The sequence below is a fragment of the Vulpes lagopus genome, chromosome 13, assembly GCF_018345385.1.
Source record: "Vulpes lagopus strain Blue_001 chromosome 13, ASM1834538v1, whole genome shotgun sequence".
Taxonomy (NCBI): domain Eukaryota; kingdom Metazoa; phylum Chordata; class Mammalia; order Carnivora; family Canidae; genus Vulpes; species Vulpes lagopus.
The window spans coordinates 20,166,174-20,190,193 of record NC_054836.1 but is presented as its reverse complement, the minus strand read 5'-3'; the positions used below and the strand labels follow the sequence as shown (position 1 = coordinate 20,190,193).

The following is a 24,020-nucleotide window of genomic DNA, read 5'->3' as shown; positions in this document are numbered from 1 at the left end:
CAATATGGTAAGGCTACCTGTAGCAATTTAGCTAGACTGATGTAGGACACTTTCTCATTCTCTAGCAGGGTACTTTCATTGGCACTGTAGGGGAGTTGGGACCCTACTACTCATCAATGGTTTCCCACAGGAGTTTGTCTATCTCAAAGGACTCTCGCTGATAGGGCCGATATTCCTTTGTAGCAGACAAGACACACCACAAAAAACTTTCTGATGTTTTGCTGTCTGAATGACTACAGCTAGCATGATAAACTGTAGGAGAGGTTGAGTCAAAGACCATCCAACAGTTGCTACTTCTCTAAAACTAGCATTATATGCCTTGGAGATAACTAGCATTATCTCCACAGTAAACTCACTAAAGTTCCACCAGGCTTCTGATTATGCCAATTACAAATTCCTTCCCTTCAAGGTAGGTGCCAGTGTGTTTCTCTATGACTGTGACAAGGTCAGAACATTCTTTTAACCCAGAATGGGTCTTTGTACTAGTTGATTTAAGCTATCATATCTTTGTGTTGATTCCCTAAACTCCAATTTCCAAAGAGTGATGAGAAGAGGGCCAGGTGATACCTGCATAAGCAGGCCTGTCCAGAGGGGACCCAAGAGCTTAGGTAACCTGCATCTTTTATAGCAGGTAACATTACCACCTTTGCTCCAGAGGGGAAGACTATCTCTATCTTCCAAGACTGTTCACTACACAAACATCTTGTAGCCCAGAACAAAGGGCAGCCAGTGCCTCAGAAATTTGAGAGCCTCATGGAGAACTGTTTCCTAATTATTTTTAATAGGGAAAAAGTCTAGCAACTCAGCTGATTTTTAAAGTCCCTGCAATATTTTTCAAATTACCTTTTCAAAGACTGTCCAAATAGTATTCCTTTCCACATATTTTGCCTGCAGGTAAACCGGTCTTTCTATTTCTTGAACACACCAATATTGACCCATATCTAGGTTACAGAAAACAAACAAATAAAAACAACAAAAAATTCTTGCAAAAAAAAAAATCAAAACCCCAAATCTAAATTCATACTTTTATTTTGTATGTCCTTAGTTGTGATGATGCTTTCACACTCTGGTTATTTGGCCTTTTGATGGGTTGCCCTGAAAATGCTTTAAATTATTTACCATATATATTTACCATATATATTTATTGTTTATATACCATATATATTTATACCACATATATTTATTGTTTCCAAAACAGAATAGCAAGCTTCTCGGAAGTATGAACTACATTTTCCCATGACTCAATATTCCTAATTCAATTCCTCTTAACAAATGCTACCTACTCACTAGGACATAAATGCCACTGTCTTTAAGTCCCTGATAAATATATTCTATACGAGAAGGGAACTAAAGATCCTTATTTTTCCCACTGAGATCCAGAACTAAACAGTCAACAGACCAAAGTAGACCTCTGTAATTCAAATGTCACACTGCAATTTCAAATTGGCAGCCTTCCTTGAGTTTCGTTCTACTTGCCAATGAAACAATGAAGCACTTATTCTGATGCCAGGAGAACTGTGGGAAGAGACTAAGAGATTTGTATTTCCCTGAATGTTTAATCTGCAGAAGAGAACAACTATAGGGGGCCAAAGTGGCACATGTTATTATTGTTTTAATAATTCTATAATTATACAATGAATTTAATCTTGGAAAATATGGTATGTACATATACAAATTGACTCACATGACTGCAAAAATGCTAACAGGTCATCAGATAGAACCTGAAGTTACAGCTATAGAATTTATAGTAAACAAAAAGGTAAAACCAATATAAACATCAGTGATGGTATTTCTATGGATTATCTATGAATTAATGATAAATATAAAGATAATTATAAATATATAATATAAATATAATGATAAATAAAATGATAAATTACAATTTCCTTTGAGGGAGAATAATTCTACTCCTTTCCTCGTGGCCATCTGATGGTTCACAGCAGTAATTCTTTCTTACAAAGTCTCTGCAATACCAGGACTCAAAGGTCAGTTTTCCTGGCATCTTTAAGCTGAATAACTCCAGTTCTGATCATGTCTGACTCCTTCCCCAAAACTCCCCAAATCCTAGGCCTCATACAATGCATATTCTGTCTCATTAGGTCTGAGGCTGGGTGGAGAAATTTGTAACTTTAAAGAAGTACCATGTGATTGTCACATTGAGGCAAGTTTGAGACATAGAGTCTGAAAGCCATTTCATCAGTCTTGGAGAGCAAGACTAGGTAATTGCCAATTTTTTATCCATATAACTGCTAAATACAAGAACTGTACATGGCAGATTTTAATTTGTTCATTAAATATTGAGTTGACAGGAAGAGTATTTTTAAAACATATAGATACTATGCGAATAATGATATAACCAACTACCAATGAACAACCTAGTTCAAGAAAAAGAGAGTATTACGACATTTTAATAGTCCTCTGTGTGTGCGCTCCTGATTTGATTTCAGGTGCTTCCCTTTAAAATAATCTTGCTGAATTTTATTATTTTTGGTTTTACTTTAGTTCTATCATATTTATGTAGAGCAAAACAATGTATCATTTATTTGTAATGGTTTTAAGACTCATGAGTGGAATCATATTGCTTATATACTCCTGTGCCTTTTTTTGTCTTATTTAAAGATTTTATTTATTTATTAATGACAGAGAGAGAGAGAGAGAGAGGCAGAGACACAGGCAGAGGTAGAAGCAGGCTCCACGCAGGGAGCCGGACATGGGACTCGATCCCAGGTCTTCAGGACCACACCCCGGGCCAAAGGCAGCGCCAAACTGCTGGGCCAACAGGGCTGCCCAACCTCTCTTTTTTTTAAATGGGATGTTCCTGGGATTCCACCACTTGTTGTGGGTTGCTAAAACAACTGTATATTATTCCACTCTGAATGCACTACAATAAATTTACCCATTCTCTTGTTGATAGAGACATCAGTTGTGTCAAATTTTTTTCATTTACAAGAAAAATATCACAACATATCTTATGGCTCATGTATATAAGAGGTTTACTAACTGTTTAGTAAAGAATATAACCGTGGAGATGACTTTACTAGATCATATCAAATTGTTTTTCAAAGTAGATGGACCAATTAATATATCCTAAGAGCAGAGAATAATAGATCCTTTTACTCTACATCCTCACCAAAATTTAAAATATCCAATTCAAATCAATTTGGTAAATATCAAATGGTATTTCATTTTAGTTTTTAATTTTCACAACCTGATTGCTAATATATTTGGGCATCTTTTCATATGTTCATCAGTCATGGAGGTTTCTCTTCTATGACATGAGCATTAAAGCCAATGGCCCTCTTTATATTCTTTTCATATTGGCTAATAGAAGTACTTTTTATATAATCCTCTTTCGGTTATTTCTTTTTCTTTTTAAAAAGATTTTATTTTATTTACTCATGAGAGACAGAGAGGCAGAAACATAGGCAGAGGGAGAAGCAGGCTCCCTGTAGGGAGCCTGACACGGAACTCAATCCTGGACCCTGGGATCAGGACCTGAGCCAAAGGAACAGACACTCAACCACTGAGCCACCCAGGCATCCCAGTTATTTCTTTTTCAAATATTTTCTTCCAGCTTCTGGTTTGCCTTTTTGCTTTCATAAAGGTATTCTTCAGATGAACAGACGTTCTTAATTTTTAATGTAGTCGATTTTCTCAATTCTATCCTTTATGGTTTTGCTTTCTTAGGTGTTTCATGTAGCAAAACCATTTCTTACACTGAGGTCATAAAGATATTTTTCTATGGTGTCTTCTAAATTTTAGGATTCTTCTTTTTTTGCATCTGAGTGCACTTGGAATGAGCTTTTGGGTACAGACTGAGATGTGGGTTGCAATTTCACCATGTTTCTTTCACTGAAAAGCCTAACATTTCTCAACTCACCTAGAATGTTATTGGTGTCACTAATCCAATTTTCATTTATATGAGGGGCTGCTTCTTGGCTTCCTGACCAACTTGTTCCTTCTTTGCTTCAGAGACTAAATTTCCACAGTTTAATAATAAATATCTCTCTTTTAAAGCATGTGAAATGTCATAGTTATTTCTGGTGCATTGTTATTTCCTATGGACTTTAGTGATAGCTTACTGAATTCTATTTCTGAATTCATTAGAATTATTTTTACTGAAATTGCATTGGATATATAAATCAACTTGGAGAGAACTGACTCAATTAAACTACGGAGTCTTCTAACCCATAAACAAAGTTTCTTTTCCCTTTCATATAAGTCTTCTTCAATAATTTCAATAAAAATTTTTTCCCATAAGGGTCTTGTCTATGTTTTGTTAAGCAAAATTTTACCTTCTACCGAAGTAATTAAAATTTATAAATTATATTTTCTCTCTGTAGACACACTGAAATAGATGCTATTTTTACATTAATTATGTGTCTAGTAAAGTTTCCAAAATCTTATAATATTTCTAATAAGTAACGTATAGGTATATTTGAGGTTTGATGACCACATTGCCTGCAATAATTTTTATTTCTTCCTTTCCAATTTATTTCTTTTACTTCTTGCCTTCCAGCATGTCAAAAACAAGTAGTGACTGATTTTCAAATATTAAACCATACTTGAATTATAGGCTAAACTCAACTTGGCTATAAAATCTCTTTTACATGTTCTTGAATATGATTTGTTAATATTTTGTATAGGGCTTTTTTTTTGTTTGTTTTGCATTGTTTTTATGAATAGGATGGGCCTATAAGTCTTCTACGGCATCAATATTTGGTTTTGGTACCAAGATTATACCTCATTAACCCATACATCTCACACTCTCAAGGTTTTACTGCATTCCTGGTATTAGAGCTGTACCACTTTCATTTTTGTCTTCTGGAAAAAGTTACATACGACTGGAGATATTTGTTCCATTTTGGTATAACTGACAAAATAACGGGGACCTTATCTTTCTTTCCTTTTTCTTTTTTTTCTCCTGTCCCTTCTCACTTCCTCCCTGAACCTTCCTTCTGCTTTTTGTTACTCATAGTGATTTAGTTCCCTAGCTTACTTTGCAATTGTAAGCTCATTTTTCTTGAAACTTTAACTTTTACACTTTGATTGCAGGTGAATGGCTTTGAGCACCTGAGTGGCCTAGTTAAGTGTCCAACTCTTGGTTTTTACTCAGGTTGTGATCTCAGAATCCTGAGATTGAGCTCTGCATTAGGCTCAGTGTGGAGTCTGCTTGAGTTTCTCTCTCCCTCTTTCTGCCCCTTCCATTGCATTCTTTTTCTCTCTCTCTAAAATAAATAAATCAATCTCAAAAAAAAAAAAAAGATAAATGACATAAGAAAGGACATGCTTTTTTCTCTTGAAGTGTACCATAAATTCAGGCTGCTGTGATTACAATGTCTCAGAAAAATTTTTTTCTTCCCTTCCACCCGGCAACAAGGTCTGACAGTGGCTATTTCTCATGTGGTCTTTGGAGTGGAAGATTGATTTTCATCTTACAGAGTAGTATAGCCCATGAGACTTCAGCTTTATGATGGAGTTCTCCAATTAGACATCCCACTTTGTCTGGGCCTTGGGCTTTGTCTACTGTAACTCAAAGCAATACCAATTACAGTTTCATCATAATATACAGAACACTTAGGATAAATGTAACATTATGAAAGTGAAAGAAGTCAGATATTAAAAAGTATGTACTCTATGGTTCTGTTCAAAGGACATTCTAGAATTGACAAAATTAATCTATAGTGTCAGAAACCAGATTAAATGGAGACGCCTGGGTGGCTTAGCTGTTGAGCACCTGCCTTTCACTGCCCAGGGCGTGATTCTGGAGTCCCAGGATCGGGTCCCATATCGGGCTCCCTGCATGGAACCTGCTTCTCTCTCTGCCTGTGTCTCTGCCTCTCTCTCTCTCTCTCTCTCTCTCTCTCTCTCTGTGACTCTCATGAATAAATAAATAAAATCTTAAAAAAAAAAAAAAGAAAATAGATTAAATGGTTTGGTTTGGGCTGGGAGTGACTGCAAAGTTCTGTAAGGAAACTATCTGAGGTAATGAAAATGTTCAGTACCTTGACTGTGGTGGTGGTTATTCATGAAACTGTCTACCCAAATTAATACATTTAAAATTGGTGCATTTTATTGTATGTAAGTTATCCTTCATTAATGTTAACTTTAATATCTGAATAATGGATATATAATGATAAAGAAATCAAGTTATCTACTTAAGATCTACACATTTTATTCTATGTCAATTTTATGTCAATAAGTATTTCTGTAAAGCCCCTTTTAGAACTGGAATTCCAGAAATCCATTAAGAATTTTTACCACTACCCTTATTAGTATCAATATCAGTTTAAATGGAATCTTTATCAGACCTCTAAGCCTCCATAATAAGGCTGCTTTAGAACATTGGGGTCTTTGGTCAGGTCACCATTTAGTTCTTATTGCTGATGAAAATGTACTTCTATGGCTGACAGTTATAGGGCAGAAGATGGCTATCTATGCAATATTGATCTTGACATCACTTAGGCCACTTCAACTATTCTGTTTCTATGGCACGTTTATTCAGTTATGACTAAAAAGAAGTCATGTCAATATGAGTCACCAACTTCCTATTTCTAAGATCCAAAGGTTTTCAAAGAATGAAATATATATATTCACTTTTTTCTGGTTTTACATTCAGACAATTTTGGTGCAGTGTGATAGAGATTGGGTCTTCTTGCAAATTCATGTTCTCTCAAAACAATTAAGATGTGGAAGCAAAAGCCCATGGAAAGGTGCTCAATCCCAAAATGCCAAAGGTCAAGTACAGATTATTTCTCGGTCCCTACCTTCAATCTCTTGTCTTGCCATGCCTTTTACCCATGACTCTGTGCCACTCTTCTCTCACTATCTTAGATTATGTTTCTAACTAAATTTTATTCTCATTTAACTCTACTTTCCAATTCTCATCTTAGCATCCTTTGAGTGATTCAATTCAGTTCAATTTCTTGGCTTCCTCTCATCTGCCCAGTACTGTGCTCATGACAGTGTGTATTAAAAAATCAACCAGTTATTAAAACCTGTCATTGAAAAGATTACAGACTAGTGGGGGATATTTTTGGGTAAATGATGATATAGAGAGATACACGTAGTACTGTTATTGACTTTACAGAAAAGAGTCCCTAGCTCAGCTGAGAAAGTTCAAGAAGGCTTTGTAGAGAAAACACACGAAACCTAAACTGAGCCCTGAAAGTGAACAGGATTCAAGGGCATAGAGGGCAACCAAGAATGGGTTCAGGGAACAGTACTCCAAGAAGAAAAGACCAAAGGAGCAGAGGCATGGGGAAGCCAAAGGATCTCGGTAGCCCACTGGAAAGTAAAGCTGATAAGGTCCATCTTCACTGAGCTTTCTTGCTTTTTATAACTTTTTGCTAAAAAATTATATTCAACAGTTGGTAAATGTTCTCAAAGTTGGAAAAATCCTGACATTTGTGTTTACTTCTGTGACTTCCCTCAAGTCAAACTCTGTGATGCATCATTGTAATATAGAACTGTTCTAGCGTGATTTCTAAGACATACAAAGCTATATTCTCAAAGGAATTTAATGGCATAGGAGAATTTAGTAGAGTTTACTTAGTATTTTATACCTTACTCATGAATAAATACCATCACAATGTGGTGATTGGAAAGAAAATAACATGAAAACACTGAAATCACTTGCATTATGATAAACAATATATAGAAAATGAGTTTAAAAAATGACATTATTTAGGGCAAAGGTTTCTTTTCTAACCTCTATCTTCCCTTGACACTATCCATCTTCCTGTCTGTGCTCAATATCATAAGTAATGTTTTTATATACAAAGAATATTTCTAAGGAGGGTCCTTCAAGAATGTTTCTAAGGAGGATGTCTACCACCAGAGGATAGTGTGTGTGCTTGTGTATGTATACATAAACAATGCTTAGGCTAGATCAAGCATGATAAACAGGCTTCAACTAAAGGTTTTCCAAACATCTTCTGATTCTGGGTTTCAATGACAATGACCAGTACTGTAGATTTTGGGATCACAAACTAAAGGATGTAATTAAATTCAATGATGCTAACAATCCAGTCAAATTGGAGTCTATAAACAAGTTGTTTCAAAGGTTTTGTATTTCTCTTATTCTTCGGGCTCCTCTCATCACCGTAATCCAATTTCCATTTTAAATATACTTCCATTTTTAAGCTCCTCTGTTACTGGCAGCTAAAGAAAGTGACAAGTATTTTATTATGTGAAGTATAATAGTTTTTAGACATTTTGCTATGTCCACCACATAAGTCATGTAAATAAGTAGTATGATAATTTAAAGATACGTGTATTTATTTTGAAAAATGAAGAACTTTGTATCAAAAGATTATTTTCTAAAAAAAAAAAGTACTGGGTTTAAAAACAATGTGTACGCTATATGGTATATACATCATACAGCCTTGTTGCCGGGTATCTTTTCCTTCCCTTTTAAAATGAATCACAAAATATTTAAAGTGTTAAGGGTTAACAACATCCATGGTTAAACATTAGAAGAGTGAGTACAACTTACAGAACCTGCAACTATAGACTATGTGCTATATTTCAGAATTAAATACTATTTTCAAGTGATGATTTTCCAACTATTATTCAACATACAATACATACAGCTCTAGAGTTCTTCCGAGCGCAAAGCTAGTTAATGAGACACACAGAGTATTTAATTTCACACATGAAGCAGAAAGGTGCAGATAAGCATTAATTTCCACCAAAAAAACAAACCTTAAGGAAATAGTTGTTATTGTTATTGCTGTTGCCAGACACTCCTTGCAATTCAGCCACAGTGCTCTAAAATGGTTGACAACAAAAATTAAAGATGGCTTTTCCCCATTAAAGAGAGCAGCCTAATGATAAACGGTAGAAAAAACACTGAAGTTCTGGTACCTGCTATAACACACACATTTGAGAACTAAGAGAATGCCTCCCACTCTTAGTTTCTCAACATTATGAACAGTATAAAGTCAATTTACATTATTAAAAGGCCATCCATAATAATTGCAATCTCTTGTTCATACAACACAAGCTGTTTCCAACCAGGAACAGCAAACACCATGAGTCAAATTTAATGTGATCCCTTTAATGCTTTTCGCCTAAAAATTATATTCTCATAAACCATTTAACACTTATGCAAACCACAGCTCCATTATATTTCTGACTCTAATTATTACATGTTAACACAAGCCATAAGAATGCATATCCATGTAGGTAGCTGCTCTAAATTGTATGCAATACTTTAAAAGATTCTAAAAACTAATGTTCTCATGATATAGTTATAATTATATTAATTTACAGTAATGAAAAAAAATTTACAAAAGTGAGATTAAATTATGTTTTAAGAGAAGGGGCCTCAGTTTCTAGAGTGATGATTAACCTTGCTAGAAACTAGTGCCTGAAGAGACTTTGAAATACCATATAATCTAGGACTTTAAAATGTAATAATTATCATATTTTAAAAGCATATTTAAAGAAGCAAGCCAAAATAATCCTATAATTTCAAAGTGCATGTAAAACAGTTTATTTTAGTGTGAAGGATTGTATGCATTTTCTAATTCAAAAAAGTGGTATAGTACCATTTCATACTTCACTTCTAGTCTGAGCCCACTGTATTTCACATTGCATAATGATCTTTGATAGAAACATGTGCTCAGAATTTACACACATGACCCATGCTACACAAAGCATATATCAAAATTACAACATCCCACCACTAAAAGGTCAAACATTGATAGTTGTGGAGTATGACAGATTAAATTTGTTATTGAAAATTAAAATCTAGTTGAAAAATTTACCATACCCCCAGAATTTCGTGAGATAGTGCTGACTGTGTGAGGGGCTTATTGAAATCCTCCATCGTTACCTTCCAGATTGTTTCAAAAAAGAAAGAAAGAAAAAAAAAAAAGAAATGAACAATAATTCTGTTACCCAGAAACGCAATTGCTAATTACTGATATATTCAGATCTACATTTTAAATGTTTCAATTGCTCAGATTTAATTTTTCTCTTCGTACAGGATTCTCCCCCTTATCTTTAGCCTTTGGGCAGAGCCCTTTTAACTTTTTTAAAATCACAATGTGTAACAGAGAGTAAACAGAAACAGGAATGTAAATTAAAATTCATTTGGCTGTTTGCTTATTGTAAACTCCTCTAATTTAAATATTTGAGGGGAAAAAAACAAAATGTAGACATTTGGGGGTTAAAGTTTGGGGGTTATCTATATATTTTAAATTTTATTGGAGTAAAACTTACAGTTTCCTAAAGCATTAAAACAGGTATATGTAAGCATATACAATACATGATAAGGTCTTCTTAATCCTAAATATGGTTTTGATAGAGAACTACTGTACTTTTACAATTTCAGGATATATTTCTCACGTTGCAATGTTTTCCCCAAAGGCGATTCAAGCAAGCAACTCCCCTCTGTCAATGTGACAAGTTCCAAGTTAGAATCAACCTTGGATGATTTGACCAAAACCAGAAGCTATCTATCCTTCAGTAGACAATACTGATCTAAGCGCTGGCTCTAGAAATTAGTTGGATGAACTCAGTTGTTCTGCATTTAATTAGAGGTTTTCCTAGCTGGCCCAGGGAATGTCACAGGGGATACTGTGAAATAAAAATGATTCTAACCTTGAAATTACAAAATGATTCCATAAATGATAAGAAAACTGAGAAGCCAAATGATTGATTACACAATTCAGGATTAATAAAGATACATAAATCAACACATTGTTCAACTACATATAAAATTAACTCAGTTATTCAAGGTCATTTACCCATTGGATAACCAATGGTTACTGGTTCTTCTCATCCTTTTACTTTTCATTAACAGAGAGAAATAGAGTAGATAAAAAACAGGACATACCACTCAAATTGATTTAACAATTATTTGGTAGCAGAGTAAAAAAAAGAATTTATATCAAGTAAGTAAAGTGTTTATACAAGAGTGAATTTTCATTATTTGTACAGCTTTCATCTCTCCTATGCACAGAATATTAACAGTTGGTTTTAGCTGAGCATGTTTTGCCAACACACAAGAAAGGGAGAGAAATACAAGTCAGAGAGGAGCATGAAAGAGAAAAAAGAAAAAGGCTCCTTGACCTTTCCAGTAAAGTGAATGTTACTTGGAATAACATAGTAGCAAGCATCTGATTTCTATTTCTACAACTTGAAGACGAAGAAAAAGTTTAACCTAAAGTTTAATTAAAAAAAAATCATATACTCAATTATTTTTCCCTTTAAGCCCTATCTTCATAGGATACTTATGGATTATTTGCCTAGAATAAAATAATTCTCCATGTATTTAATTCCCCTATTATTAGAAATAAAGAATCATAGAACCTAAGTATTACAAGAAAGTCCATCACCCAAAATAGGAATCCTCTTTCCAACATCTCTTGTCACCCAGTTATTCTGTGTGTGCCTGAACAAAGACAGACCTATTAGTCCACTCCATTCAAGAACAGCAATATGTTGTAAAGAGTCCCAACTTTGGAGACAGGAAGACCTTTTTCCCATTATAAATCTGCCAACTACTAGCTATATGACTAGAAAAAGCCTCGTTTGCTTCATTTCTAGAAAAAAAATCTCTTCTGTGTGCTGTAAAAATTACATGAAATCACGTAGGGAAATTCGCCTTGCAAAGTGCCAGGCACTGAATATTTATTTACCTTTCTAGTCCCAAAAATATCTGCTCAGGTGACAATCAACTCTGCTTTCCTTATAAAAACTAGGCAAACAAAAAAATTCATATGATATACTCCTAGGTATAAAAGTTGAATAACAGAAACTCATTTTTCATTTAATTAAATTACTAAATTAGAGAAAATCTTACATCAAACAAACAAAAAGCTTTAGAGGCTTGAGCTGAAAACTTTTGGGACTGAATGTGACCAATTCCTCAAAATAATTGGAAGAAGTATGTAGTATGTAGCAGGTGATCTAAAATTTTCACTTGGAGAGCTTTAAGAACTATCTTATTTTCCCTCTTTCCTGGCTAGACTTGATGTTCTGTTTCACACACTCACAGCATATTAAAAGCTAGTGAGAATTCAGAAATTTAGTCCAGTCTCTTAAAGCCAAAGAGACTGAGGCCCACAGACTGTCAAGTTTGGCTTCCTCGCTTTCCACCACTTGATGTCACCCGAACTCCCCTGAATCTCACATCCAAATTCTTTCTAGCGGAGCAAGCAGGTAAAAACCAAACCTGCAGAGAGCGATTCTAATATCCTAAAAATAGGCATGCAGCCAAAGCAAATCAGTGTCTGATAAAACACAAAACACTAGCACAGAGAACTGAAGACTAAGACAAAAATGTAAATACTTGAGGAAACTGTTTTTGATTTCTAAATCCAAGGTAACATTTTCATACCTTATGTCTCAGTATAATAAAAAAAAAATACTAGTTATTTCAAATGGTTTCTGCAAGTAAAAAATTAAATCAACTAAACAGAATTCTAAGAGACTAATTCATTCACCTGAAGACTCTGTAATATTTATTCTCTGATCAAAAGTTAGTTGATGCACTATTTTTAGTTGTCTAATAAATAGAGAATAAACTACATTAAACTACTAACACATAAAAAATTAACATGTTTGGGTTAAAACATTCCAGACTAAAAATACATGAAAATACTTCAATGTCTGTTTATTAATCTTCACTATGTCCTGGCTAGAAACCAAAAACAAACAAACAAAAAAACCCAGAAAGCTCTGGAAAAAGAATATATTTAGATGAGTAGAGATTGACCATATGAAGTTGTACTGTCCTTATATCAGTTGGTATAAATAATGTATGTTTTACCTGAATATTTACTATGTTTATGGAGTATGAAATATCTGATTAACTTATTGATAGATATTTTGACATGCCAATATGAAACACATGCATGTTTAAACATGTTTATAATAAAGCATGTTGTCCCATTATATCAACGTACATTTGGCATTTACATTAGAAATAGACTAGCATCTGTATTACATTACAACACACAAGGATTCTGGAGAGCCATTTTCACTTGGGGGTTAGCTTCTACTCATTTACTTGATCTTCTACAGAGAGCAGGATGCAAAATTATTCCAATATGTATCTACTCTATGGAATATGTGCTGGTGGAAAGCTTTGTTCTGCATTATGTTAGCACAAATCACAGTGAGCAGATCCAAAGAACTTTCTCTTCCTGGAAAAAAGAAACCTGAAAACACCCAGCAATTTTTAGTACTTTTCTATGTGTTTGTGTATGTATGAGTGTGTTTTTTCAATCAGAATGTTTACTAATTTTTTTCAAAAAGCATTTACTATAGAAAATTGAGGGAGAAATTAAAAAAAAATATAAAACAGAGAGAAAATCACCAAGTTCCAACAAAAAAGACACCTATTATTTGCATTTTGGTGTTTTTACTCTTTTTTGTTTCTGTGAATTTAATACTGTGGTAAAACATGACTTATTTGATCCCAAAGTCTTCACACTGTCAAGAGGATACCATTCCTTGATTCATAAGTTTATAACAGATGTAAGTAATATTTCTTTTGTGAGGTTGAATGTAGACACATTCTTCTTGAGAATGTGAGAACCTATCATAGTTTTACACGGTAAAGAGAGTTTTGTAAAGTAGGAACGTCATGGGAAGAAAGGTAGGAAGGACTGTTGCAAGCATGACTTACCTCGTCATCGTCGGCGTCATACTGTGCATAGTGCTGCTCCAGCAGCTCTCTCTGGCGCCTTTCTTGTTCCAGTGTTTGGCTTATCAACTGGGCAACCTCACTCACTTGTCCTGGTTTTTCTCGCCCAATAACAAATCTGTAAGAAGGTGAAAGGAGACAAATATAGTTGGACTCTCCAGCAAAAAGGAGTACTAAGAAAAGTAACTAAGCTTGGCAGCTCATCACGGTCCATCAAACCTCAAGAAAATAGTATCACATCTATACTCTAAATGTTATGCCTGGATGGAAGGGGAGGTTAGCTGAGCAGCTAAACAGGTTATTTTAGACATACTCTCAAGGAAAAGAAAATGAAAAAGTGAAGGATGACTTAAAAAAAATGGGGCACCTGGATGGCTCATTTGGTTAAGTATCTGGGCTCTTGATTTCAGCTCAGGTCATGACCTCAGGGACCTGAGATCAGCCCTGCTTCTGGTGAGCAAAGGGCATGGAGCCTGCTTAAAGCCTCTCTCTCGCTGTACTTTTGCCACCCCATAGCCCTCAACCCCCCACTTGTACACCACTCTCTCTCTCTCAAAAAAAAGTATTACTTTGGGAGAAAACAGAAAAGATGTAATCCATTCTACAGTACTTCACACATTTTTGATGCTCTACAAAGTGGAAGCAAACTCCTAATTTCCTGTACAATTGAACTTGAGAATCGTTTCCCTAATACTGTCCTCCTTACAATGCAGAAACTGCTTCAAAACTATTCTGGGTAATAGCATGCCTTAGGTGGGTAAATAAATAGAGGCATTAACTTCTGCTAAGTTACTATAACTTTGGAGAAAAGAGAAACAAATATAGGTCTTGTTTTTGTTTTTAAAAAGAAAAACTAAAATAAGGAGAGGTCATGAATTTGATTTCACTTTTGGAGAAAAAGATGGTATGAGGAGAGATGTGGTTTCAAAAAATAAGAGACAAAAAGAAATATCTTATTATTAATTACTGTTTAAAAAAGTATAAAGTAAAAACATGGGAAGTCATTCATTTGTGGCAAGCTGCGGTCACTTAATGATACATCCTCATCAATACTATGTGTCTTGCTCAACAAATTTTCACTTCTTAACATCTTTTCACACTAATACGTGGTTTTATTTCTCTAAAAATATGAGTGGCAAAAATTATTTAGTTGCTATGTATCATTTAATTTCGTTATTTTGGATGTCACTCTCCGTTTAATCTTGTTTCTATACTTAACTGATGTTTTTTCTCTGATTATAATGCATTGCTGTATTAGATTATAAGTTTAAATGAAATATACCACCATTCTCTGTACAAAATCACTGAAAGTCAAAACTTTTATACTTACGTGCTAGTAATTAATTGTCTCTGTAGCAATATTTTTATGTAGTTCCAAACAAGACTTTGTACTTACGCTTGGGTGTTCATTTATCATTTATTTTCCTCTGGGAATCAAGTATTAGTAGAATTTGCAAATTCTGTAATTTTCATCCTTATTCAGGTATAATTTACACATAATAAAGTATATCTATTTTAATCGCACAGTTTGATAAGTTTCACAAAGGTAACCTGTAATCACTTCAATAAAGTTACAGAACATTTTCATCAACCTAAAATATACAATTTCCCTTTCTAGTAAAATCACCTTCACCCTGGGCCCATATTATATTTGTTTTCACTAGAGTTTCATATAAATGTAATCATAGAGTGTCTGACTTTTTTGGCTCACTATAATGTTTTGGAGACTTATCCATGCTGATGCAAGTATTAGTAATTCATTTATTTTTATTACTGAATAGTATTTCATTGTACTGGATGTGCTACATTTGGTCTATCTATTCTTCTACTGGTGGGTATTTGAGTTTGATTTTGGATTTTATGATCAAAGTTACTATAAACATTTTTGTGCAAGTCTTTGTGGGGGCATACATTTTAATTTCCTGTAGACAAATAACTAATAGTGGAATTGATAATGTGTGGCAATGTATGTTCAACTTTTAAAGAAATTGCCAAATTATTTTTCAGAGGGTACCATTTTGTATTACTACTAGCAATGCAGGAGAATTACAGTTGCTTTACATTCTAACCAATACTTGGTACTGTCTTTTAAAATTTTAACCATTCTATTGAATGGTTATAGCCATTCTATTGAATGGTTATAATGGTTTTAATTTCCAATGTTTTGATGACCAATGACGTTAAGTATCTTTACAAGCACTTATTGAACATTCACAAATATTTTTCAGTGAAATACCTTTTCAAATCTTTCACCAATTAAAAAACTGGATTGTCTGACTTTTTATTATTGTTCTAGAATAGTTCTTTATATATTCTGGATGTATATCTTTATGTATACTGTATATAATAAATACACATAGATACATATATTCAAATAGTGCGTGTGTATCTGTTTGATTTATTATCCTTTCCCAGTCTGTGGTTTACCTCTCAATTTTCTTAATTGTGTCTTGCAAGGAAGTCCAACTTACCACTTTTTAAAAGCTTTTCTTTCCTATCTAAGAAATCTTTGCCTCACTTAAGATTGCTAAGATTTCTCCTATTTTTCTTCTTGAAGTGTTAATGTTTTGATTTATATTAGGTCTATAGTAACTTTCAAATTAATTTTCATGCACAATGTTTGGTAAGGATGGAGTTTCATTATTTTCCACATGTATAGCCAGTTGTTTCCACCCCATTTATTTAAAAGACTATTCATTACTGCCACTGAATTACCTCAGCACACTTGTTGAAAATCAGTTGATACCTTGTACTTCTGGGCTGATTTTTGGACTTTTCCAATCTCTTCCATTTATATATCTATCCTCATACCACACTGGCTTGATTACCATAAAATCACTTTTGAAACTAGGTGGTGTGAAGTTTTCCACTCTGTATATCTTTTCCAAAACTATTTTAACTATTCAAAGTTATCTACTTTTTCATATACATTTTATAATCAGGTCATCAATTTCTTTTAAAATCCCACTGATGTTTGATTTGGGATTGCTTTGAATCTATAGATCCATTTGTGGAAAACTGACATCATAATATTGAGGTGATCCATGAACATGGTGCATCTCTGCATTTATTTAGATTCTACTTTCTTTCATAATACACTACAATGTTCAGTGCAAAGTTGTAGCTACACTTTGTTAAATTTATATCTATTTCATGTTTTTTCAAGTTACTGTAAATGGTACTGATTTTTAAATTTTTTTAATGGTTTGTTGCTAGAATATAGAAATATAATTGATTTTTGAATACTGGCCTTGTATTTTTGACCTTGCTAAATTCATTTATTAATCATAGTAGGCTTTATAGATTCCTTAGAATTTTTCTATATGTAAGATCATATTCACTATGAAGACATTTTTATTTTTTCTTTTCCTACCTGTTTGTTTATTTCACTTGGAGACATTTGGTTTCTATGATGGAAGATACATAAAGTCTTTAGCATGTCCAACTAATCTAGACATAAAATGACTATCTAGAATTCATTCTATTTTTGGTTAGCAGTCTGAAAGTCAGAAGTGATGTCTAGGAATATAAACATTAAGCAATTAAAGAAGCTCATATCCTAGAATGATAGATTTAAGAAAATCTAGATTCATCTTTTATGTTTCTTCAAATGCATAACAGAGTGGGGTTTGAGGGAGTATCACATACTATAAAGCTGACGGAGGAGTTTGAAGGAAGCAATTAATGTATTAAATGCTATTAATTGAAGACAGCAGCCAAGCTCAAAGTAAAACATAAATTAGAATTACATTCATTTAAGCCATAAATTCTTTAAACTCATTTGAGAATTATATTGTCAGATCTTTTAGTTGAACAGTTTTCCCTAAGAATGGAGAAGTTTATTTCTTCTGCAAAGCAAACGTTTAAAATTACTCTGAACACAATTCAGGGGGTGAAAAAGATAAGATTTTGTTCACTTGCCAACAAGTTAGAACCACTGCTAATGGCTCTAAAGGTGAATGAAGGAGTCTTAAGAAGAGCTTGTGAGAAATTTTTAAGCGGAAAATTATTTCTAAGACACAAATTAGAATATTATGGTATATCATATACTAATAAAGTATATAATCATATAATAAACTAGAATTCCAATAGGACATGCAAGCTTCTTCCTGCCCTCAAAACATGATTTCCAATTCCAAACCAGAGTTATTCGTGATGCTAAAACTAAAAGGAACAAATCAATGTGTAATTGAAATTTCAGAGGAAATAAGAATTGTTCCACATCGCATAAGAAACCAACATTTTAAATCATGAAGGCCTAGTTGCTCAAATCACAGTGTGGCTTTCTGAATTTGTCCCTACAATTTAACATTATTCACTATTTCTCCAATATGAGTTTGTATTCAAAATCACTGTACAGTCTTAAGAAATAAAAGTGATTTCTAATTGTATATAAAATAGACAACCCATCTCATGAAATATATTTTTTAAAGTGTTTTGTTAAAGTACACATCTCTTCATTCAGGCAGCTGTTTGGGGCAGCGTTATAGCACCTAGCTACACATATCTCTAAAGCCTTGTAATCCAGTGTAATTTATAGTTCATATGTGCATTAGAAGAATGTCATCCTGGTAAGTATGGTTCAGAGGAAAAGCACAAGTGGAACTAAACTATTCTCCACGCCTTATTGTCCTCATGTGAAAATTGGTACCTACTTCATGTGTCTAAAGGAGTGATAAAAGAATAAAATGTGGCATAGATGGGAAAGGACATTAGGCACTATTACTATGATGATGAAAGTGATAAAAATCTCCCATTTGGAAAATGTTTAAGATTCACATTACGTTTCTATATGTTCTTAAATGTTTGGTCCATTTTTAAGATGTCTTTATAAATTTATAAAAGGACTCCTATAACAATATGTGCACAATCTGGCACATGTTGAAATGAGCAGAAAATGCAAGATTTAAAGTAAGGTTATCATTTCAATTACAGATTCACACTATAGATATGTTGTGATAGTAATATTAAGGGGTTGAAAGTGTCTGTAAAAGGGGAAAAATGCTTTTTTTTTTTTTTGGAAAAATGCTTTGATAGGACAAATTCACTAACCCATAAACATGACTTATTGGCTCTGTGACCTTGAATATATTAACATTTCTAATCCTTAGTTTCCATATTGTAATAAAATGAACATAATAGCTTAAATAAATATTACACAATACGTATAAAAAGCTTAACTAAGGACTTGGTGCCTAGAGAGTATTTAACAAATGTTTACTGTTGTTTTTACCTGGATAATGTATTAATAGCTAGGTAGTAAGTACTCTGTCTGTGCACACTGTCCCAATTACCTCTTACTTGAATCACACTAGCTTTGAAAACAGAGTAGGTTTTTGAAAGTCAACCACAGTAAGAAGATAAAATACTTGCACTAAAGTTCTGAGAACCTTAATTTCAGTTACTGTCAAAATATAAAAGTATGGATGACACGATCCCTTTAAATTGAATTTTTAAAGTCTCCAAAAATATAACAATTAATAAAGTCAGCAACAATCAGTCCCTCTAAACATACGTGACCAAATCAACTGATATTTATGCACAATTATGATTTACATCTTGGACATCATTTCTGACTGAAGTGACATGCATGTAGTTAAATCAGCCTTTAAGACCCTTTAAGGAAAAAAAAAATGTTTTCTTACTTTCTAAATTTGTTTAGTTTGCTTCAACAAGGAATGGATTGATCTTTTTATTTTTAGCTATAAAGGATGAGGTTACAGAAGCCAAACTGTGATAGACATTTAAATAAAAAATTAGGTATTTTCTAAGGTTACAATTGAAAAATAAAGGTTAAACTAAAATACAAAATGAGGGTTTATGTGTTCAATATGGTTTGTTTCTAGTGTTTCAAACAATTATCTTGTTTTGATGAGAATTATTTCAGTAAGAACTGCCCCCTCTCTCCCTCAGGCTGAGATAAAATAGGTAAAGATAGATAAATCAGTTTTCCCTTTTCCTTCCATCTATTATCAGACCAAGCAGTGTCCATGCAGTGTCCTTTAGAGTTTAGATGACGAGATTATACAGGATTCATTTGATTAGTTTATTGAATTCTCTGGTGAGCTGTCAAACAAAAACTAAACAACTATAAAATTGCATTTACAATTTTCTGAATTTAACTCATAAAGATCCTACATGTTCAGTGTAAATGATGCAAGAGTTTATGTTGAAAAATGATGAGTTATGAGGGCCTTGTTTTACAGATATTTATTCTAAAAAAAAAGTGATATGCTAGTTTAAAATGGCACTTAAATGATGTCAAAAATCAAAAAATTGTTAAAACTAAAGAATTTTTAATGTAGACTTAAGCAAATCTAAAAAAAGGAAAGCTATAGTAGATATAGGTTCTTAGGTAATCAATTCTTTCATTCAGATATTCTTTAACAAATATTTGTGTCACACCAAAAACCTAAAAGATAAACCTAAAAAAAAAAAAAAAACAGATACAGATACACAACACCTACTCTCATTAGACTAGAGTCTTGGATCATAAGATCACATGGTACTTTTAAACATTTTTGTAGAAAGTGTCTCATTTTTTTCTGTGTTTGATCACATTTTATGGCCTTACTCCAAGCTAGATAGCTTTTTAAAATATTTGACTTAATTGTACTTGAGTAAATGGTGCTGAATGCATATCTGGTTGCTTTCATTAAGCTTTGCTATTAGATATCTAGAGGTTAAAGTCCTACACAATAAAGCTTTGCCTCTTTCTTGTATTTGGGTACTCACATATTTTTCCTTTCTTTACTGGGATTGAGATTAATGTAACATACTCTATATTTAACATTTAAAAATTTAAACTCATCTAGGAAAATGTTTGCTTTTATTTTTTTGTGTGTGTCAATTTTTTATTTAAATTCTAGCTAGGCATGCTTACGTGGCTCAGTTGGTTGAGCATCTGCCTTGCGCTCAAATCATGATCCCAGGGTCCTGGGACTGAGCCCCGCACTGGGTTCCTTGCTCAGCAGATAGTCTGCTTCTCCCTCTTCCTCTGCCTCTCTCCCTGGCTTGTGCTCTCTCTTGCTCACTCTCTCCCTCTTTCAAAATAAATTCTAATCAGTTAACATGATATTAGTTTCAGGAGTAAAATTTAGTAATTCATCACTTACATATAACACCGAGTGCTCATCGTAACAAGTACCCTCCGTCGCCCATCAACCTATTTGCTTCTAAAAGCTAGACTTTAAATATCTAGATCTTAAATCTTTAAACTTAACTCTAAGTATTACTTCTTTGAAATGAATTTTGTATTTAACTCAGTCTTAATCATAAGAACCTTTTTCTACCACTGTATTTCAATATAGAAAAGTAGCTGAATTAAAACAAAATATTGCGTAACACATGCCACTTCAAGGACTACATACCACATACTAGGTAGAAACTTAAATATTTTTTAAAAATGCTATACCTTCTTAAGAAGTAACATTTCTTGATTAGAAAGCTAACTCTAATATTTCAGGTTTAAATATTTATGTATACAAATATTTAAAGGAAAACAATTTTGAATGCTAATCTGTCTATACTGGCACTAGAAGATATCTCATTAAGCCAAAATCCCCTTTAAAACAATTTTTAAAAATTTCCACTGTTTTTGATTTTCTATCACCAGTGGTTGTTGATCATTCTCATATCTATACAGTTATATAGTCATATAAGTCATGTAAGTAATTTAAGTTTTAATATCCATGGCCCCAAATCCATATGGCTGTTCCTCTTGCCTCACTGCAAGGGAGTAAACATAAAATCTGTAAGGACTGAGAATTCCCATGAACATGGTGGTGCCCCCATTGCCCTCCATTACAAATGACACTCCATTATGCACAATCACAAAATCAAGACTCTGATGATAAGTGAAACTTTCAATTTCCCTTGTGCTGTAATGGCAACAAGGCCTCTTATTAAAATGATGTGAGTGAAGCAAACAAAATTTAATGCACTTCAAATGGAGATCTTCAAATGGAAAACCAATGATGTTAAAGCAAAAAAAAAAAATTTAAAAACCTTTTGTATTTAGAACTTACATATCCAGGTGTGAATCGTGTGAATCCAAAGTAAACAAGGGCATATTTATTTAAAAATCTCAACATTCGGGCACCTGGGTGGCTCAGTCGGTTAAGCATCTGCCTTTTGCACAGGTTATGATCCTGAGTCCTGGGATGGAGCTGCACATCAGACTCCCTGCTCAGCGGGGAGTCTGCTTTTCCCTCTGCCTCTCCTCCTACTCACACTATCTCTCTTTCAAGTAAATAAAATCTTAAAAAAAAGAACAACCCCCAAATCCTCAACATTCATTTATATTTTGAGTATTATAATCTCTTCCAAAAAGGACAGGGAAATATTTAAGACCTTCAGATTAATTTACTGTTTATTATGTGTAACTACAATTCCTACAAAATCTTCATCTCCAGAAACGTCACATGGATGTCAAAAAAGTCACTAAACACATATGCAAGGGATAAAAGCATAATGAATGCACAGTTATTGATCGTAAGTAGCAGTACTTGCCAGAAAGCATTTGAAGTTTAATGTAAATGGCTCTGAAAAGCAAATATACAATTTATTGGAAATTCCTCATGTTGAAGCACAATTTCTATACAATTTCTCTCCTATAACACCATTTTCCTATAACTGCTGTTCTCCAGTACTAGGATGACTATCTGGAGTTAAAAAGAATACCTAAGTCTTTATCCATGGTCACTCTTCCAAATGCTTCACAATTGTTACTATGTCTTCCTAAAATTGTCTACTGGAGGCAAAAGATGGCAGAACCTTTAATTTTTATATATACAAGGAAAAAATGTTTAGATCTCTCCCATCCTGGTCAATCTTTCCTAAATAGTCTCAAATTTTTCAGGGTTCTTCTTAAGAGGGGGTATGCAACATAAACAAATGAGTTATATGTAGTATGACATTAATCAGACCACCTATCCACCCATCTGTCCAACTAACTGTTGATCAGGACACAATAGGGCACCTCTAAGATGCACCCAAGTGATCTCAGGCACCTGATATTCATGGAGTAAAAGAGGGACCTGTTAATTATTTTATCCAATAAAATACACAACTGATGGAATTTGGATATTCCATAAATATCCAATAAAATAAAAAACTGATGGAATTTGGATATTCCATAAACTTTGGATATTAAGTTATTAAAAGATGACAGATTCCATCTTGGATAGTACTCTCTTGGATCACTCCCTCTGGGAAATCCAGTTTCTATGTTGTGAGGCATCCCTCTAGAGTGACTCTCAGGAAAGAGCTGGCAAGTAGATCCCATAAACCATGAGATAAAGTTTGCTGTTTCAAGTCACTAAATTTTGAGGTGATATGTTTTACAATAGGTACACTATGTCTTTGACATAGCGATAAACAAGATCAGAAAGGTCTCAGTTAAAAAAAAAAAGAAAGAAAGGTCTCACTTAAAGCTGTACACCCAAGAAAACATGAGTTCTTAAAAATTATGTTGAATCCATGTCTGAATAAAGAAAAGAATCCAGAGAAAAATTTAATATAGATACTATTTTTTCTGGTAAAAATTAAAGGAAGTATTTTTTTAAATAAAAGTGTATAGCATAATATATATACATATTGCCGAGGAAATTGTTTCACTACTTCTGCCTTTCTTAAGTAAACGTTGTCTTCCTTCCAAATCACCAACCCCATCAATGTAAGTAGTTAGCATGGTGCTTTTTAAGTTAATCGTGACTATTAACATAACATTTTTAAAAATGAGTTTTATATTGGGATCCCTGGGTGGCGCAGCGGTTTGGCGCCTGTCTTTGGCCCAGGGCGCGATCCTGGAGACCCGGGATCGAATCCCACATCGGGCTCCCGGTGCATGGAGCCTGCTTCTCCCTCTGCCTGTGTCTCTGCCTCTCTCTCTCTCTCTGTGTGACTATCATAAATAAATAAAAATTAAAAAAAATTAAAAAAAAATGAGTTTTATTGAGGTCAAATCTATATCCAATAAAATTCACCAAATTTAAGCTAACACAAGGAGTTTTCACAAATATATCTACAGTGTGTCACAAATACAATAGCCACAATATATATATTTTTTCATTCATTTAGGAAACATTTATTAAGCCCTCAATGAACATTAAAGAGACAGTGCTGCCCTCACAGCACATTCACACCAGGATCCGAGACCACTGAGGGCAGGCGGGAACTGAGTGGTGTTGGCCAGGCCCTGCCTTCAGAGGTGGTGGAGGGCCTCGTGAAGAGGCAGCTCCCTCTCCTACCCCCAGCACAGGACTCTGTAAGGCTTTCCTGACTAAACAGCAAGTGCAGGAGTTTGATAAGCAGCACCCACTCTAGGCTCCATCCCAGGGGCAAGCAGGAAAAAAGG

At 33.8% G+C, this 24,020-nt stretch overlaps 1 protein-coding gene across 14 annotated transcripts in view; it reads right to left on the bottom strand.

The window, feature by feature from the left end:
- PPP1R9A (protein phosphatase 1 regulatory subunit 9A) overlaps nt 1-24,020 on the bottom strand; it is a 315,876-nt gene that overhangs the window by 87,978 nt on the left and 203,878 nt on the right. For 6 of the 14 annotated variants that reach the window (XM_041728258.1, XM_041728260.1, XM_041728266.1 and 3 more), the window contains exons 7-9: nt 13,646-13,781; nt 9,779-9,841; nt 8,707-8,772 (exon numbers count right to left, since the gene is read on the bottom strand). In XM_041728258.1, coding sequence (XP_041584192.1) covers nt 8,707-8,772; nt 9,779-9,841; nt 13,646-13,781 — 265 coding nt within the window. The remainder of the gene's footprint in view (nt 1-8,706; nt 8,773-9,778; nt 9,842-13,645; nt 13,782-24,020) is intronic. The other 8 variants (XM_041728264.1, XM_041728267.1, XM_041728265.1 and 5 more) reach the window with 3 other exon arrangements.